This window comes from Caretta caretta, chromosome 4, assembly GCF_965140235.1.
Source record: "Caretta caretta isolate rCarCar2 chromosome 4, rCarCar1.hap1, whole genome shotgun sequence".
NCBI lineage: Eukaryota > Metazoa > Chordata > Testudines > Cheloniidae > Caretta > Caretta caretta.
In genome coordinates, this window is record NC_134209.1 from 104,012,299 (window position 1) to 104,031,875 (window position 19,577).

The 19,577-nt window shown below is 42.3% G+C and overlaps 1 protein-coding gene across 3 annotated transcripts in view; it reads left to right on the top strand.

Annotated features, from left to right (window-relative positions):
- The window catches only part of LOC125635959 (gamma-aminobutyric acid receptor subunit alpha-4), a 267,090-nt gene that overhangs the window by 83,527 nt on the left and 163,986 nt on the right, over window positions 1-19,577 (top strand). For 2 of the 3 annotated variants that reach the window (XM_048848412.2, XM_048848415.2), the window contains one exon: window positions 1,599-3,544. The exons of the other annotated variant lie outside the window; for it this stretch is intronic. In XM_048848412.2, coding sequence (XP_048704369.1) covers window positions 1,599-1,651 — 53 coding nt within the window. In that variant the 3' untranslated portion in view covers window positions 1,652-3,544. Of the gene's footprint in view, window positions 1-1,598; window positions 3,545-19,577 lie in introns of those variants that run through there. 3 annotated transcript variants of the gene reach the window in all.

Genomic DNA, 19,577 nt, shown 5'->3' on the forward strand with positions numbered 1-19,577 from the left:
AAAGCAAAAGCATTCATGTGCTCAATGCTGCTGCTCAGTATGCTCCCTGAGGAACTACACATGCGTTCTCTGGACTCTGCACTGGGTAGGGAAAAAGCCTCCAGCTATCACCACACTTCATTCAAGTATTTGTGGTCAGTGTTCCATGCAAGTAGTCAGTGGGTTTACTCACATGCAGTATTTCCTTTCGAGGAGTGTGGTCTTCTTCGTCACTACACCTCTGTAGCCTAGAGCTTAGCCTGTACTTTTAACATTTTAAAACTTTTTCTTGTTGATGCTTCCCCCTTGCTTTGTTTTGTTGTTTGTTTGTTAAATGAAACATCAAGGGAAAACGTTTTCTGATTTCAATTTAAAACAAACTGATATGTGAATTGTAAAGTCCTAGTGAAAATCAGAGAGAAGGGGAAGGTAGAGAATGCCACCAAGGTAACAACTGAATGGGAAAATGTCTAGGAAAACTGGTTAAAAACCTATTTTAAAATAAAAAGTAAACAAGTTAATTGTCCTTCAGCTGGGTGGTGTTTAGTTAGTTAGTTAGTTCTTAAACAATTTATAATTTTTCAGAGTATTTTGGCCATGCTGGAGAAGCTAATTTTGTCTTAAAGAAATTTCCATTTGAGCTCTCCTCTGTGGATATTGGAAATAAGATCCAGTGAATGTCAATTGTTACTCTATTTTTATCTCATAGGGTAAGATGGTTGGTATCAATCAGAATAGGAAATATTTAACACTGTGATGTTATTCAGTGATGGTTTCTTATATAGTTGAAAATAAATATATTGAATACATCTTTTCTTTCAGAGCCTGTAAAGAACGAGGAGGAGAGAGATATTTATATTTACACACACACACACAGAGACAGAGAGAGAGATTTCTCCTCTCTGCATACTGCATGTATAAATATATATAAATACATACATCCAGGGCTATGTAAAATAATAGAAGAGAAGAATATATCTAAGTTACAACCTGTCATTTACCATTCATATATAACTTAGAAAATATTTTTCCCTTTGCTTAAATTATTCCCCCCCTACCCCAAACAATACAAGTCCAGGGAAATGTTGGCAGGGATAGATTATCAACCAAATATGTGGAACTTTAAGGCCCAGTTTGGCAGTTCATTTAAGATGTAGTCAGGCATGACAGCCTCTTACTGTATGCTGGCTCCATAGTAGGACAGCTGATCTTGGGGACCATTGAGCCTTTTGCTTAAGGGGGGGGGCAGAGGGAATCCACTTCTGCTTTACAGCAAGGGACTGCTCAATAACTCTCAGGGGAAAAAATGGGAAACATTTTCCTGAAAACAAAACAAATGTACACAACATCCTACCACTTTTGCAAAAATTATGACCATCTCTAATCCTCCTTCCCTCATCCTGCACTCAAGAGATCCTGGTGGTTAGTTCCCAGTGTCAAAAAGTCTAATCAGAGGGGATATTGCAGTGGTACAAGACTCCCTCGTATCCCCTCAGCTGGGGGAAATGCAACCACCTTGAGCATTTCCAAGAGGAGGCAGCATTGAGCAGAGAGGGAGAATGGCCAGGGCAGCTGGGGATGCTCTGATTCAGCACATAACTGCCGACTTCTGTTGGCAGGAATCACAGCCAGAGATTGGAGTTGCCACCCTAATGGACACTATGAGAGATGAGAGACAGCAGTACTGCCAGCTACACTTCAGTAGCTGAATGCACCTCTGGGAACAGCAGACCAGGCTGACGAAGGGAGGTGCAACATTACAGTGGAGCAGGAAGATGGGTTCCTAAAGTTAGGCATCTAATAGTCCAGTTAAATGAGGGTGCTGTTATGAGGAGTAAGCACCTTCAGCTTCCCATAAAGTCAATCAGAGTTCAGGGCACCAAGCACCGCAGCACCGGGACACAAGTTAGTAACAAGGCTGGTCTGAGAACTCAGGAGTTCCAGGCTCCCAGCTTTAGGCTCATTCCACTAGATCATGTTCCCTCTCCCAAGCTGGTAGTTAACCCCACTGATGATGAACTATATGGAATACCTGTTAGAAACCCATACATTTTACTTGGCTCGTTGAGACCAATATTTTCTCTATAGAATGTCAGGAACAAGACTCTTGTGCATATTTAATACTGAAAGTAAAAACAAATGTGCCCGTGAAGGTGTGTGTATGTATATGGTGTGGGACAGATTCACTGGTGTTGCTTTGGGTTGTTCTGATGACATACAGTGGCAAACACATTAACTTGCTAATTGAACCTGGTTTACAACTTTGTTGCATCACTGGAGAAGTGTAAAGCAGCTGAAATGTACCAGTAGCACTGGATGTTATATATTCACGCACATTTTATGTGTGTGGTGACGACAGCCATATGATAAATGATGGAGCCATGTGATAAGTTGCACAGACATGTGACAGGTTGCATTTATTATGCACCCTTGAGCACTCATCTGTACTCTGCCCACTAATCCATCTCCTGCAGGTTAATTCTAACAGTCCAGCCTCTGAGCAGCTGCCAGCTTTTAAAAAAATCAATCAACCTGCCACAAAAATGTTTCTTTCCCCAAAATATAGAATTTCCTACCCCTCCCACTCTCAAATGACACTGGTCAGAGATGCAGGCTAGGCAATATTCTTTTCCACACCAGTGACTGATTTAAAGTTTGACACATTATGGCTGTATGGAGCTAGAAACCAACGGAAAAGGGAGATTCCCAGCCTTCCAATTTGACACAAAGCAGGTGCTTCTCACTCAGTGATATTTTTAAGTACAGAAAAGCTATTTTAGATAATATTTGATGGTTTTTTATTAGTTTTAAGTTTTTCATTGCCTGTGAAGCCCTGTTCATGGTAAGTAAGGCCCTTGACTTTACAGGTAGAGGGATACAAGAAGTCGTCCCAACACAATTTTTTAAAACTCCCTAAAATACTTTAAAATAAAATAAAATGTGGCACACAAAAAGAGCACAATAATGTGGTGGTAGAAATGTGTCATTAGCACGCATGTGGGAATGAGCTGAATAACTTCTCCGTCATGAATTTAAAACTAGTGAGTCAGGCAACCAGCCCAAACGCCTTTATACCACGCCACATTCTCATGTACTCCATAACAGTACTGCAATATGGGAGGAGTGGGGGTGGGGGAGGAACATCAAACCTAGATAGTTACCATGAAGTCTCATTATTATATTGGGTGGTTTTAAATGTTAAGTTATGCCTAGTTTTCTGGAGGTGGAAGCTGTTGGGTTCTTTTATAATATTCTTCATGCACATTTTTGTTGGAATGAAACAATGTGTCTGAAGGACTGGAAGAGTAAAACGTTAATTTAGTTATTAGGCTAATTTGCATATGTTCCGTGCTGGTCACCTGATTATAATAACAATCTAAGGTGGTTCAATAACTGTAAACTTGTTTTGCTATCGTGCAGCTTAATTGTTACCTACCTGTATTATGAACATCTGTGTATTTGGAAAATAAATCCGTCTTACAAGAAAGATTGTGCAAACTTTTCCTATTATATACCAATGTATATTGCTGATGTCAAATAAAATACTCTTGTGAGAGTTCTTAAATACTGGTCCTCTGTGGTCTGGAGCAGTGGAAATGCTGCTGTAATCTTTGATATGGATCCCCTTGAAGTTAGTGTTAAAACATCAAGCTCAGTGATTCATCCATCTGATGCTGCATGTGAACTTATAGGGGAATGGCCTTAATCAGCAATGTGATGAATGCTAATCTATTGTATAATACATTAAACTGGCACACAGTCCTACTGGCATAATAATATTATTGCCAAGATGCTGCTCAATACATTAATCAGCTAAAAGCTAAACAAATTAGCCTGCATCTCTGCCAGTAACAGAAACAAGTAATTCATGCACAAGCAGCAGCCATGTTATTCTGAGATATTTCTTCCTGTAAATCCAACCTCAATTTCTTACTTCCTGTTCTACCTACCTCAATTCCAACTGTGTATGGTGTTCTACCTTATTACCTGTACTAACCTATTGTGTTGGGATGCTGTGCTCTGCTAGGACCTCATCCAGCCTCCATGAAACAAAAGATTGTCAACTGAGTTAGAGCTGAGGTGGCTGCATTTCAGTGGTGAATGAAATGATAACTAGAAAGATATGTACATACACAGATATTTACAGTCAAATCCTGTCAATATGACCAAATGCCTATGCAGTGCAGGCATCATTCCATACTCGGTTATGCTGCTAGGTGTGGTCATAGAAATCTTCTTTTTGCAGGCTTGGTTGAAAGACGTCAGGCCATCTGAATATGCTCCGAGATGTGTATTACTGCTGCAGCCACACGTTCTTAATAGCTTTGGGCCCCGCTCTGTCCCTTTCTCTCTTTGGTCATAGTTTGCCTGGCTGTATTGAGTAGATGTATATGCTAAAGCATTCTGGTGGTCTGTGGCAAGAAACTCTTGCTCACATCATGCACAAGGCTGCTTGTGTCCTGTGCATATTGTTACCTCCTTATGCACTTGGTTTCAAATCCCACACATCTTACTCAAGCAAGCAACTCTATTGACTTCAACGGAACAACCTATAGGACTAGTCCAGCACCCACTCAAGTCAATGGAAAGAGCCCCATTGACTTGAGTAGACACTGGATCAGGCCTTTTGTGAATACGACAAGTAAGAATTGGCTCCTGTGTAGGTACAGGTGGGATTTAACACAGGTTTCAAAGTCCTTTCGGGATTAAATGTGCTATGTGCTGTCAGAGTATGATGCTTACAATGATTTATTATTACTTACCATGATTATTATTGCTTGTGATGGGGCATCCACCCCACACTGACATGGAAGGGGTTAAGAGAGGCCTAGGGAGGCTGTGTGGGGAAGGAGCCAATAGGAGGGAAGCTGTGAGAAGCAGCCAATCTGGGCCTAGGAGGCCCAAATAAGAAGAGCTGCAGGGAAGAACAGGGTCAGTGGTTGCTGGGTGTTTGAAGAGAAAAGACTGTTGCTAGTAGTCACAACCCTGTAGTGCCTTGGACAGGGAGTCAAGAAGGAGCTGGGACTGAATAGGGTGCTGTGGCCCAGGGAAATGCAGCAGCAGTTGAAGCAAAGGAACACAGTAGGTGACTGTGCTTCAGAGAGTCCCTGGGTCGATACATGGAGTAGTGGGTGGGCCTGGGTTTTGGCCCCCCTCCCCCCATTTGCCACTGGAGAAGTGGTTGGACTATTGGGCTGCAATACTAACTCCCCCTCCAGAAGGGGGAAACACAAATAATGATATGGCTGGAGAGGCAAGCCACAAAGAGGATGCTTCAGTTCCTGAGGCTGGGAGAAGGGCTACAGATGGACAACAGAGAGAGAGAGAGTGAGGACATGCAGAACATGGATGGGGTGTCGGCCTTGAGCTAAACTCCAGAGCAACCAGGAGAAGGTGCCAAGCTGGTGGTGAGTGATGCGCTCTGTGACACAGCTATATTGGATAGAAAACAAAAATGCTTTTCATGGGCCTCTCTCTACATTACTGAATATTAGCTAACTGTTCCTTCCTTGACTGGACACACACTTCAAGTTTCTTGTTGATTGGCTGGGCTATGTTACTTTTTTTTATGTTTAGAAAGTTATGTAGTATCAAAACTCCCTCTCTTGGGAGGTGTTTTGAATTTTGATGTCCTGAAAATATTCAAAATGGCCCTAAAATGGAAGGATGAATTTATTTTGGGGAAGAAAAGTTACTACAAAACTTTTTTTTAATCTGTGCCAAAAGAGGCTCTCACAGTCCATACCCTGTTACTGATGTTTTAACAGCATAATATCATTTGGTATTGTTGTAAATGGCTGTTACCACTAAACTGGGACTCCTCTCCCTTCTTCTACTGGAGCTGAAATCCGAGATGGTGGGAAGAGACTGAAAGAGTTAGAGTTATTGCTGGAGAACTTACCCTCTCTTCTCCCCCCCCCCCCCCCACTTTCCATTTCAGTGGGAGATGTCTCAAAGGGAAATAGAAAAGACTATAGCCTTGTGTGCACTGGTCTTTTTCAAGAAAGCTCCCATTCTTGTAGCTCCTCTAGTGGTGGCAGCTAGTGTAGACAGACTGCAAACATTTCCACTGCTGTTGTCTAGACCTGTACAGCACCACGGGAATTAAGCATATACTGCCCACCAAGGTACAAGTAGCACAACACACCCTGCTGAGAATACTGTGAGAAAGTGACAGCCTGCCTTTGCAATGCTTGGTTTACTGTATGTGGTACAGTACCCTGCACAACAATTTCAGGGAGGACTGTGTTCTTCCTGATCAATGAACCATGCTGCAACACTGATTTTTATACAATGAAACCATTTCTGATGGTCACAAATAAGTTAGCAATTAAAAACTGTCAAATATCCTGCAGTCTGCAAGGTTCTGAGTTTAACTTTTCTTAACTGAGTTTAATTTATATATTAAAAAATACTAAACATATACAATTAGTCCTACACATAAGGCCATCAATAATAGAGCTGTAACAAACCCCATTTCAGTGGGGGGGAAAATGGCAAAATATGTATAATCACACATTCAAAGTTGCCACTAATAGAGCATTACATTTATTCTGTAGCTGTGATGGGCCTCCCACATTGACCCAGAAGGGGCTAATGAGGGCCTATGGGATCAATCGGCTCCACCTTGTTACACCTGTCAGAGGTGTCAAACTTGCAGGGAGGAGTTAAGAAGAAAAAGACCAGTTTAGCAGTGGCTGTCTGGGAAAGGGTGTGAACTTCTTGAGCTAGCCCTGTGATGGAAGGCTCAACTGGGGGCAGAGCCTAACTAGAGATGTATAGATGCCAAAGTCTCCTGGGGCAAGTAGGCCTTGTGTGGGACCTCTTGTTTCTTGCATTCTCCATAACTAGTTTGGTTCTTCTTTTTTGAAATCTACAGAAGAGACTGAGAAAGGCCTAGCTGTGGGGAAGGTAGGTAGGAGTTCAGGGATACAGCAGAGGGTATGAATAAAAGACACCATATGTTTCATAAAGAATCCTGGGGCTAGAATCCAGAGTAGATGGTTGGCTTGGGTTCCCTAACTGCTCCACCTACGGTGGTGATGTGAAGACCCTGAAGCCTAGGGCCGAAAGGCCCACAAAGCCTGAAGTTGGGCCAAAGGTCTGCTGTGATGCTGCTAGATTATTGGTGTGTGGACTCTTTCTCCCAGAAGAGAGAGGACTAAAAGTGCTCTGACTGAAGGACTGGGTCACAGGAAGATGCAGACCATCACTGGGTTGGAGGGGGAGTTGGTACCAAAGGAGAAGTGGCTTCTTTGTCACACCCACCCATGGGATGGGGGTGGGGGGCATGCATATAGTAAGTAGACTTACTTACTTGACCTTGATGATAATTCCATTCTTGGTTTTATGTATGACATGGAGCTTGCCTGGCTAAAATGACAATTTTGCTTTGCTTTTACTAATATCTTATTTAATGCCCTGATTTAGCAAGGCACTAAGCACATACTTACTTCAGTGGAACTATTCCAGTACTTTAAGTGAGACTTCTGTGCTTGCCTTGCTGAATCCAGATCTAAATACATTAAACCATAATCTGTGGCCTTGTGTTTCCTGAGCAATATTGGGAAAGACTAAAATTTGAAGTCTTTAATAAATAACTTTGAAATATTATCAAAGAAATTTAATTTTAAATCTCCAAGGAAGTTGTCATCTAATTCCTCTCCCATCAACATCCCTGTATCAAAATACCACATGGAGAACTGTAAAGCCCTTTTTGAAGATAGTGTAGGATCATATTTTTCATTCAAACTCTCCAAACAACTTTGGCAAAGAAATTTAGGGGACTCTCTCGCTCCCCTCCAGTCCCACTTTCAAGCCTGTTGCAAGCAAGCTATCGGCTATAGACTTATTTCCCAGAATTTGCAATGTAACATAGCATGGTGTTTCACCAATCTATGCAATGGCATTTTTGGACTATTTAACACCTGGTTGAATTGAATTAGTTCCTTAATAGATTTATTCTTGTTCATCTGTTCTGTAGAAGCTTCAGTTGTCTGAATCTTAAGAAATGTTTTCAATTTATGATCCATTTTCTTAATAAGCTGATATAAAGTGTTTTCCCCTAGAGATGCCAAAGAAACCAAATCAATAGACAGACTGGAGCTGTGTGAGTGATAGACTACAGCCTCTGTGGCCAGTGCCTTCAAAGAGGCTCTACTTGCAATGCCAAATTTGCAATCTATTAATTGATCTAGCTGCTTCTGGTGTTTTGACTTCTCGGTTGATTTATACTACTTTGTCCCCATAAGAGAATTGTCTGTCAAGAAGCCAAAACAAAAAGGAACCAGATAATCACACATTTTATGAAGTTAGAAAAAACAATGGAAAATCACAACTTTTAAACTCTTTAAAAATGTGTAACTCCACTTTTTATTACTAATCCTAAAGAGCACCTTATAACAACAAGGAAAAGAGAACGCCATGTATTTTCACTTGAAAAGCCAAAAATATTTACTTTAGTAGCCCCATTCCACATATCGAAGTCCTGACCCTGCAAATATTTATGCATGTGTTTATGTGAACATTCCCATTGATGCAACCCAGAAAAGCATTGAGTCTTGCACATTTTTGTTCTCCACACTTCCTCCTATGTCTTCAGTCACAGACCAAGTATTGGAGGAAACTGTTGCCTTTGAAATTACCAGAAATTCTTATCTGAATGGGAAGTTGGTGGAGATGACTCACTTAGCGAAACTAAGTGTGAGTAGAGATTTGCATGGTGGAAGCCTGGCTCAAATTTTTGTGCAAGACCTCCACCATGCAAATCTCTACTCACACTTAGTTTCACTAAGTGAGTCATCTGTAGAAAGCACCCCTCATGGCCCTACCTTCACAGGAAAAGAATCTGAATATAAGGTGAGTTTCATTTAGATTTTAAAGTAGGGTCATAATGGTGATGACAACTTGCATAATATCTATTCATGAGAGTCAGTCTTATACTTCTATTTGCAGGGTAGCTGGGAATGAAAGCAGTGCCTTATTTGCAGCCGTCACTGGCACAGAAAGAGCAGTCATGTGAGGAGTTGGCTCCTAATCATCCCAGAGCCTGTCACAGTTATAGTCCTATGTCATAAATATAAAGGGAAGGGTAAACCCCTTTGAAATCCCTCCTGGCCAGGGGAAAGCTCCTCTCACCTGTAAAGGGTTAAGAAGCTAAAGATAACCTCGCTGGCACCTGACCAAAATGACCAATGAGGAGACAAGATACTTTCAAAAGCTGGGACGAGGGAGAGGAACAAAGGGTCTGGGTCTGTCTGTGTGCTGCTCTTGCCAGAGACAGAACAGGAATGGAGTCTTAGAACTTTTAGTAAGTAATCTAGCTAGGTATGTGTTAGATTATGATTTCTTTAAATGGCTGAGAAAAGAATTGTGCTGAATAGAATAACTATTTCTGTCTGTATATCTTTTTTGTAACTTAAGGTTTTGCCTAGAGGGGTTCTCTATGTTTTGAATCTAATTACCCTGTAAGATATCTACCATCCTGATTTTACAGGGGGGATTTCTTTATTTCTATTTACTTCTATTTTTTATTAAAAGTCTTCTTGTAAAAACTGAATGCTTTTTCATTGTTCTCAGATCCAAGGGTTTGGGTCTGTGGTCACCTATGCAAATTGGTGAGGCTTTTTATCCAACATTTCCCAGGAAAGGGGGGGTGCAAGTGTTGGGAGGATTGTTCATTGTTCTTAAGATCCAAGGGTCTGGGTCTGTAGTCACCTAGGCAAATTGGTGAGGCTTTTTACCAAACCTTGTCCAGGAAGTGGGGTGCAAGGTTTTGGGAAGTATTTTGGGGGGAAAGACGCGTCCAAACAGCTCTTCCCCAGTAACCAGTATTAGTTTGGTGGTGGTAGCGGCCATTCCAAGGATAACGGGTGTAATATTTTGTACCTTGGGGAAGTTTTGACCTAAGCTGGTAAAGATAAGCTTAGGAGGTTTTTCATGCAGGTCCGCACATCTGTACCCTAGAGTTCAGAGTGGGGGAGGAACCTTGACATCCTATAATGTATGATCATGAGGGTGGGGTTATAATATACAGTCTTGATGGGCACTGGTCCAGTCACAGAGGGATTGTGCTTTACCCAGAGACACACTCAAACCCTGAGCCCTCCACAGGGTGCATTACTCCCTACTCCACAGGGTGGCTAAATGTCACAGAGAATCCCTCTGCTGTTCCCTCACCCTGTGGATGATATTGGGGGAGGGCAGGGAGAGGGAGGAGAGCCAGGAATGGAGGCAAGCTCTTCAGCAGCCTATTTGATGGCAGTAATTTAAATTCATTTTCCCTTTTCATACATTGTTCTGCTGCAGTAACAGGTTTGTGTGTGTGTGGTTTTTCTTTTTAAACACATTGCAGGAGACTTTGGATCATTTTTTCTGCAAGTCCCTTAGGGTTTTCTTTTTCCTTTGTGGACACTTCCTATCGCAGCTGTCAAGTTCAGACAAAGTTGTGGTTGTGACTTTGCTGATCATTCCCAGGATAATCCATTCTTTGAACACAGCGCTGAGTATTTATCATTCACTTCAGTTATTCACTGTGGGCCCCACCCTGACTGTAAAGCATAGCCTGGTCTCGGGGGCAATGCAGACCAGCACTGTCCCATGTGGAGCATTCCAGTGCAGAAAGGCAGGACTCCTTAGCATACTGGAGCAGAACACCAGCCAACTTTCCCGGGACACGTGTGGGAGACGGGGGTGCAGCTGTGATTCCACACCACTCTCCCCATGTCATTTTTACTCCAATTTATAGAAGTCACTTTTGTGCAGAGGTCAAACCTGACAAAATTTCAGACCACAAGTTAACTATTTTGGGAATGACCAAAACCAGCAGATACACATGGGAACTAGTATGCAACCTGTTACCTAATGTATGTGTGGGCTTAGTATATATCCTATTATGACTGCCTGGCAGTTATTAGAGCTGAAATGGTCTGTTTTTCTCAGAGTTCTTTTCACTCATGCCACATCCCACAGTACCCTGCAATAGTATAACTCACCCTTTGGCATAAATGGAGGAAACTTGTCAAAATCAAGATACATTCATTCTATGTCTTAGTACAAGCTAGGGAAGTACCTTCATGGACCAGTACCTGGAATACTAGTATCCAAAACAAAGATAAGGAAGGTAAAAAACAATAAGTTATGCAACTTAACTAACTGAGTGGATTTTAGGGGGTGTGTAAAGAGTTTTTTGTAACTTGTCACTTTGCAAGTACATCTTCTGTGTAAGAAGAAGGTAACAAAGCTGCAATAGATGGCTTCCCCAAAACTAGTATTTTATCAAACCTTTTTCCTGTACTATACTGTGACAGGGTGTCACTGCCTTAGTGGGTGACAGCTGAGGATGCCAGATTAGGACAAACTGAAAAATAGGGCAGACTGAGCCCAACCTGGCAGTTAGTCTAGCATGAGATATACCAAGCCAGTAACAAAAATAAACTTCTGTTTCCCCACACTAGTTAAGAAGTCAAAAATGCAGTCTCCTTAGGCATTCCAGCACTTATTTCATCATCCAGACACTAGACTTTGAGTGGTTATTGAAAACCAATTAAATATAGGGTCCTTCCGATATCAAAAGATCGGCCACAGAGCCAGATCAATATATAATGGTGATCTTACCCAATAATCACGCTCTTGCCAATCCTTTAGTGGCTAAAATCTAAAGGTTTATTTTTAAGAGAGAGGTAGAAAGTTAAAACTGTTAAGGAAATTGTATACATACAGTCATTGCAAAGTTCTTATCAGGTTGGAAGCAGTGAAGGAATAAACTACTAGTTTGCAAGAGTCGCTCTGGAAATTACCCAGACAGCTTGGGGTTATCAGTCCTTGTTTAGAACTTCCTTGTTAGAAATCCAGTCCAGAGAAGTGAAGCAGGAAATGAAGATAAAATTGAGATGTTTCCAGGGTCTTATACCCTCTCCCATGGGGCTGGAATTTTACTGTCCCAAACAAAGCCCCCAGCACAGTTTGTGGACAAGTACAGGCACAAGATGGAGTCCAGGGTCACATGAGCAAGTCACATGTCCTTATATGGGTGGTTGACTCACAGGGGCAAGCCCTTGCCCACTTGGAGGCTAAGACATCTACAGGAAGACATGCTGGGTGGGAAGAGTTCCTTTTATGGCCCATTGTGAGAGTTAATTATCAAAACTCTATACGAGGCTGGAGCAGGAACAGGTTAGTGGGCTGGCTTCAGTCAGCAACACCTGCCAGCCGCATCAAGGTGGGAAGAAGTAGAGTTCAGAGAAGGGCTGCCTTGATAAAAAGATCTTGGGCATCAGACAGAGATGGACTAAGGTTTGTTAATTCTACTCTAGATAAGCACCTAAACGTATGTAAGGTTATCTAGACTCAGAAATTCTCTCTATCACTCCCTGCTCTATTGTATTTCCCCCTAACTTCCATTGAATCTGAGACACCTTTTCAATCAAAGCATCCCCTAATTCCCAGATACACATGCATGAAATCCTATCATTCTTGTTAGCAGGATTGACTCTTGTAAATCTTCTGTCTCCAGTAGAGTATCTAGAGCCCTTTGCCAAGATCACCGCTACAACATGGTAGGCACTATACCTACGCACCGTATAAAACAGTCCCTGCCTTGAATATTTGACAATCTAATTAGATTAAAAAGGAAGCATCATTATCCCCCATTTAACAGAAGACAAAATGAGGTACAAAGACTTGCCTGAGGTCCTTCAGGAAGCCTGGGGCAGTTAAGGACATCCATTCTTCCTATACTGCAAAAAAGGGTTTTCATAAATGTATTCAGATATAAACCTCAATTTAATTTCAATAGTAAGCAAAACCCTTTAAATTCCCTGTGAACATTCATAGAGGCATTTTGTGTGCTCTCAAGAAAGATCATGGAAAGCGAGTGCTGAAAACAGTCATGTGACTCTAGTCACAGACAGGCTTCCACTGGAAATTGAGTTAATCACCCTAGGTAGGTACATATTCAAGGACCCACCCCGCTCCTTTTACTATGAATGAGTTATCCAATCACAGATCAGGCAGAATACCTTGTGAAATAAATGACCCACTAGAGTGCAAATACTCAAACCAAAGTTGCAGTGAATAGTTTGTGAAAACTCCTTTGGAGGAAATGTGTTTGCATAAAACAAATGAATAAAAATCTGTCAGTTTTAGTGAATAATTCACACACAAAGCAAATTCATTGAGAAAATTATGTTCTATAATAATTTGCCCAACTCTATTTCCATTATCACAGAAGCATTTTTCCTGGTGTTTCAAGGTGTGCTAAATTGAGCAAATCAAATCAACCAAATAATTATTTAATCATGTGTTTAATTCATTGTCATGGATGTTCCCCCATGAGTATTGGTTATGCCCTTACAAAATGGGTTGCCTCCATGTTTTCTTACTACCCCCTGGTCTATTTGCTTTCGGTATTCAGTAGGCCCAGGTTACTGTAACATAGCTCTAAATTTAGCTTGCTTCCAAAGCAGTTAATTCAAGTTAAAAATAACTGTGTGTGATTTAAACAGAAACGCACTGTGTGGTTAAAAAGAGAATTGACTTCTATGGAAGCAAAATACAAGAGTAGCACGGCACAAAAGTCTTGAGGAAATAAGAGCTAGACAAAAAATAGAGGGCTGCATCCTTTGCTTCACTCAGGGTGGGGGCCCTCAAAGAGCTGGCGACAGCTTCCTGATTTGCTGCCCAATCCCCCAGCTGAACACAGCTTGTTCCAGAAGTGCCTCCTATTTGCCCACTGCACTAAGGGCTGCAGGGGAAGGCAGCAGAGGAGCCAGCTCTGCATTCTTCATTTTGCCTGTTTCTTTTTTATATTCTCTCCTTTCTGTCATATATCTCCGTGAAAAGCAGCACCACGTTTCCTCTCATTCTCCTGTTAACTCCACCTTCTGCTCTTTACCCCATGGCTCTCTTGTGCTACATTTTCTTTCTCCCCTCTTCAGTGGTGCTGGAACTAGCTGGGACACTGCTGCACCCCCTGGCTTAAATTAGTAATAACAAACACCAAATATATGGCTTCCATCACCAGCATCCCTACTAGAAACATTGTCCCAACACCTTGTCCCTTTTTCCTCATGGCTGTCCTCTTCCATGTTCCCAGCTGTATTTCATTGTCTCTTCAGTGTCTTCCCCCATCTCACTTTCTCTATCAATCACCACAACACCCCATAATAGGTAGATAACTAATTATTAATCCCGCTGGCGTTAACTCTCCCCCAGCACCCTGAGGACTATGCAGGGGAGAGAATTTCTGGGGGCATGAGGGCCCATGGGGTCCTGCCCCTCATCCAGCACGTCAGCATAGGGAAAAAGACAGCTGGAAGGAGCCCCCCAGAAACTCAGCTGAGAGCAGCAGAGACAAGTAGCTGTGGTAGGCAGATGCAGGCTTTGACAGCATCATTCCAATATCTTTATAGATTTATTTTAGACTAGAATTGACATCTGGCCGGTATTTGACTGCCCTGGCTGTTTTGTGGATTTGCCAGTTGCCAGAAAAATAGTTTAATCTGCTGGGTATTTTTTTTTACGTGGGTCAAAATACGTGAATTATTAGCACAATGCACTCAGATATCTAATGGTAAATGTCTGTGTCTAGCTAAAGATGCTGGTATATTCCCACTCCTGCAGTTTACATGATAACAGATGAAAAACTGCTGAAAATACAGCAGCTGGCTGCCCACCAACATGCAAGTGCACGGCATGTGTTTGAGAGAGGGTTTGAGTCATGCAAGAGTGATAACATTGCACGTCTCCTCAACCTTACCTCTGTGTTGTTTCTCTAGATACAATAAGTGGCTGTTTTGTGGTGGGGTGGGGTTGTAGAGTTGTTTGGGGGTTGGGGTTGTGGCAGGCTTGCTTTACTGTGGGGAGACAAAGCAGTTTTTTGCATTTCAAAGGAGGTAACCCTACTCTGGACAATCTTGTCTGCTGATTCTATTCTAGATAGGTTCTTATATCACAGGCATCACCATAGTATCTGCACACCTTCCAGCAGTGCATTCAACACCATCTGCCACATGGCTGGGGTCTCATCCTCTCCTGGGAGGGAATTGTGTGCAGTGTCTTGTTTCGGCAGGATTTTCTCAGTATGCCTGTTGCTGTGTTTTGTGCTGGAGAAAGAAAGGGCAAAGAAATACACCTTGCACTTGAAGCAGAAGGTGGGTGAGGTTTGTGATGGTCCTAAGTTCCTGGGGGAATTCATTCCACAGTCTTGGACCAACCCCTGAGAAAGCTCTCACACAGCAATCAACGGTGTGCCTGAACTGATAAGTTGTTAGTGAGTTGCTATTCCAGGGCAGAATAATCCCTTGCAATTTGCATCTGTGGTGTCCACCGACAACTTTTCATTAGACTATATAGTGTTAGCCATGTACATGATGTATATGTTTGGAAAGGCTTTTTTATGTAGGGTGGAGGAATGTGATGTCTGGTCTCTAAATGTTTGGGCATTTTACACAGAGGAAGGAAAAGTCTCACTTTTGTGTTGCCTTCACTTATGCTGCCAAAACAACAATAAAGCTACCACAGCAGGCAGCTGTTCTTTGAATCAGCAACCCGTGTCACTATCTTTTTTTGTTTAGTCCAAATATAACAAGGTCCATTGTGCATGAGGAATAAAGTTGTTGACCACATCTTTATCATGAAGCTTTAGGCAATCTTCTAGATACCCTGAGCCCAAGTCATGGAGCACCTTGAAGCTAAGGACTGAGACCTTGAACAGGTAGGCTGGCTGTTCCCACTGTCTCCCAACCCTTCCTCGTAGTCTCTTTACTTCAGCTTTTCTCCACATTCCCTCTGTGTTCCCCTGCTTCCCCTTCTCCCATACCCCCTCTAGTGTCTACCTTTCTTGTTTCTCTTTACAGCTAAATCCCCTCTCAACAAAATCCTATTGACACAATTGTATTCAATGGTCCTTAAGCATAGACAGTATAATGCATAGGCATAAGTACTTTTCCTGAACAAGGATGCTTTCCTTAATCAGGACCTAAATTCTATTCATCTTGGCTTGTTAATTTATGAAGAGTTGTCAAAAATTATAAATAAATCTGAGAAAATTTGTGATTTAGTTCATGGACATTTCATGAAATTAAAAATGGCAACTTTAATCAAATTAGTTGTTATTTACAAATTGTTCAGTCAGCTGAATAAATCATTTTTTCCCTCCAGAAATGTAGAATTTTTAATCATCACTAGACATTTACATAGTCTTTTAAATGTAGGTCTGTAGGAATGCAAAGTAAATGTAAAAATTATATTCAACTTTTTAAATAACAGCTTAACTATTTTTCAGTAGCAACAACATTGTCACCATAAGCAAATATAAAGACAAACACAAACATGATCTTGCAAAATACACCATCAATCCTGGTACTCCTCAAGTGTATCTGCTTTGAACACAGAGCCCCAGATTTCAGTAAGAGGACTAGTTTCAACCATCAATCCTCGATTATCACCTTACAGCTGGGAAATTCCCTCACTGATAAATGCTGTAAAATGCTTCATCAGAGTCTGCTTTAGTCACCATGAATCCGAAGCCTCTGCCTCAGGTATTCCTGTCTGAGAAGTGAAGATTCTGCCACAAAAAGAAAACAGCGTTTAAAATGTTTAACCACCTTCTCTCAGCCCAATTACTTCCATTGGCTTATGTATGTCAGAGGGCTTATTGCATAGCATGCTAGGTTACTCCCAATGCATGGAGCACCTTGCTTTGTGTTCCGCTTTCTCCTTTAATGATCCTGTGGTGGTGGTCTTCACTGTGGATTTGATTATAGAATGAAAGGGGCTGGGTGAGGGTCTGTGAGCAAGGACACTTTGGGTATGTTTACACTGTTGTTAGACACCCAAGGCTGGCCCATGCCAGCTGATTTGGGTTCCTGGGACTTGGGCTAAAGGATTGCTTAATCGCAGTGTAGATTTCTCTGCTTGGATTGGAGCCCAGGCTCTAGGAGATCTCAGAAATGAACTGAAATGAAACAGTCCCAGAGCCTGAGTCCTGGGAGCCTGAGTCAGCTGGCATGGGCCAGACATTTGTTTTTATTTGCAGTGTCTTCAGTTCCCTACCCTAACTAGGTGTGGCAGGGAGAAGAGCCATCTTGGCTGGCTTTGGTTAAATAATCCTATGTATTAATTTGCATGGTAACTTGGGCTTCGGGATTATGAATCCCACCTTTTTTTGATGCCCAATGTTGATTTGGGGATGGGGAGTAGAAGGGGAGAGACTTATCTCTTTTCATAGGACAGGATTTTCAAAAGTACTCACCACTGGCCTCTTTCCACTTCCACTGAAGTCAAAGGGAGTTCTACCATCTACTTCAGTGGGGCAGTTAGGCCAAAACTGGGTACTTTTGAAAATTCCACACACAATCCCCTAGAATATCTAAAGAGATAAAAATATCACTCTTACGAGCAACGAATGCCTTACCATTTCAGGGCCTCACAACCATATCCCCAAGATTAAAATCACTTTTGATTTCAGTGGGAGTTCCATGAATAGAATAATGGCAAGATACGAATCCTATTTAATATTTACATCTTCCTTTAAAGGGATAGTTTAGGCCCGCACACCAGCAGCCTAACTGTTATCAATTGTTTTGCATGTGTCATAGCAAAGGGGGGATTTGAAGGTGGATAATGGGATGACTGTGATGGTTACAAAGTGTTCCTCCCAAAAGTGTGGGGCAGCCCAGGAAAAATTTAATTTTCAAGCAGACACCTTTTATCAAATGGGCAATGGAGGCTGGTCTTGTGAGCTGATCGGGGGCAAAGAAATGGCTTGGTAGTGAGTGAGAGATGATAGGCAAGGTGGGGATTTACTGGGAAGAACTTTGAAAGTGAAGATGAACAGCTTATGTTTGATCCAATTGAGCATGTCACTCCTGTCTTTGAATCTCTCTACTGGTCCCCCTTTCTCCGTGATGGACTGGGAGGATGGTCTTTGCAGCTACATCTGAATGGATACAAGCAGGGCACGATTGCATTTGCCAAGGCCAGAAAAAAGGGTGTTGCAGTAATCCAGATAAGAGCTTGGGTGAGAGTGTTAGCTATGTGCATGGATAAGAGAGACCATCTCTTAGAGATGTTGTGCAGAAGGAATCAGCAAAATATAGATGCAGCCTGGAGGTGAGGAACTAGAGAGGCTCAAGTAGAAGGTGATGCCCAGGTTAGTGGTCTGAGTGGTGGGCAGGATGGTGGTGCTGATCACACAGGGGATAACTTCCTTTTCAGCAGAAACTCCTCATCTTGTAAAAAGAAAAGGAGTACTTGTGGCACCTTAGAGACTAACCAATTTATTTGAGCATGAGCTTTCGTGAGCTACAGCTCACTTCATCAGATGTTTGCCGTGGAAACTGCAGCAGACTTTATATACACACAGAGAATATGAAACAATACCTCCTCCCACCCCACTGTCCTGCTGGTAATAGCTTATCTAAAGTGATCAACAGGTGGGCCATTTCCAGCACAAATCCAGGTTTTCTCACCCTCCACCCCCCCACACAAATTCACTCTCCTGCTGGTGCTAGCCCATCCAAAGTGACAACTCTTTACATAATCAAGTCGGGCTTTTTCTCACATCCCCCCCACCCCCATACACACACAAACTCACTCTCCTGCTGGTAATAGCTCATCTAAACTGACCACTCTCCAGGTTTAAATCCAAGTTAAACCAGAACATCTGGGGGGGGGGGTAGGAAAAAACAAGAGGAAACAGGCTACCTTGCATAATGACTTAGCCACTCCCAGTCTCTATTTAAGCCTAAATTAATAGTTTCCAATTTGCAAATGAATTCCAATTCAGCAGTTTCTCGCTGGAGTCTGGATTTGAAGTTTTTTTGTTTTAAGATAGCGACCTTCATGTCTGTGATTGCGTGACCAGAGAGATTGAAGTGTTCTCCGACTGGTTTATGAATGTTATAATTCTTGACATCTGATTTGTGTCCATTTAATTCTTTTACGTAGAGACTGTCCCGTTTGACCAATGTACATGGCAGAGGGGCATTGCTGGCACATGATGGCATATATCACATTGGTGGATGTGCAGGTGAACGAGCCTCTGATAGTGTGGCTGATGTTATTAGGCCCTGTGATGGTGTCCCCTGAATAGATATGTGGGCACAATTGGCAACGGGCTTTGTTGCAAGGATAAGTTCCTGGGTTAGTGGTTCAGTTGTGTGGTATGTGGTTGTTGGTGAGTATTTGCTTCAGGTTGCGGGGCTGTCTGTAGGCAAGGACTGGCCTGTCTCCCAAGACTTGTGAGAGTGTTGGGTCATCCTTTAGGATAGGTTGTAGATCCTTAATAATGCATTGGAGGGGTTTTAGTTGGGGGCTGAAGGTGACCGCTAGTGGCGTTCTGTTATTTTCTTTGTTAGGCCTGTCCTGTAGTAGGTAACTTCTGGGAACTCTTCTGGCTCTATCAATCTGTTTCTTTACTTCTGCAGGTGGGTATTGTAGTTGTAAGAAAGCTTGACAGAAATCTTGTAGGTGTTTGTCTCTGTCTGAGGGGCTGCCTGGTGGCTGAACTTTGTGACTTTGTCCTTACCCATAACTATTTCACATTTGGGGACAATGTATACCTTCAGATCAGCGGCACTGCTATGGGTACCCGC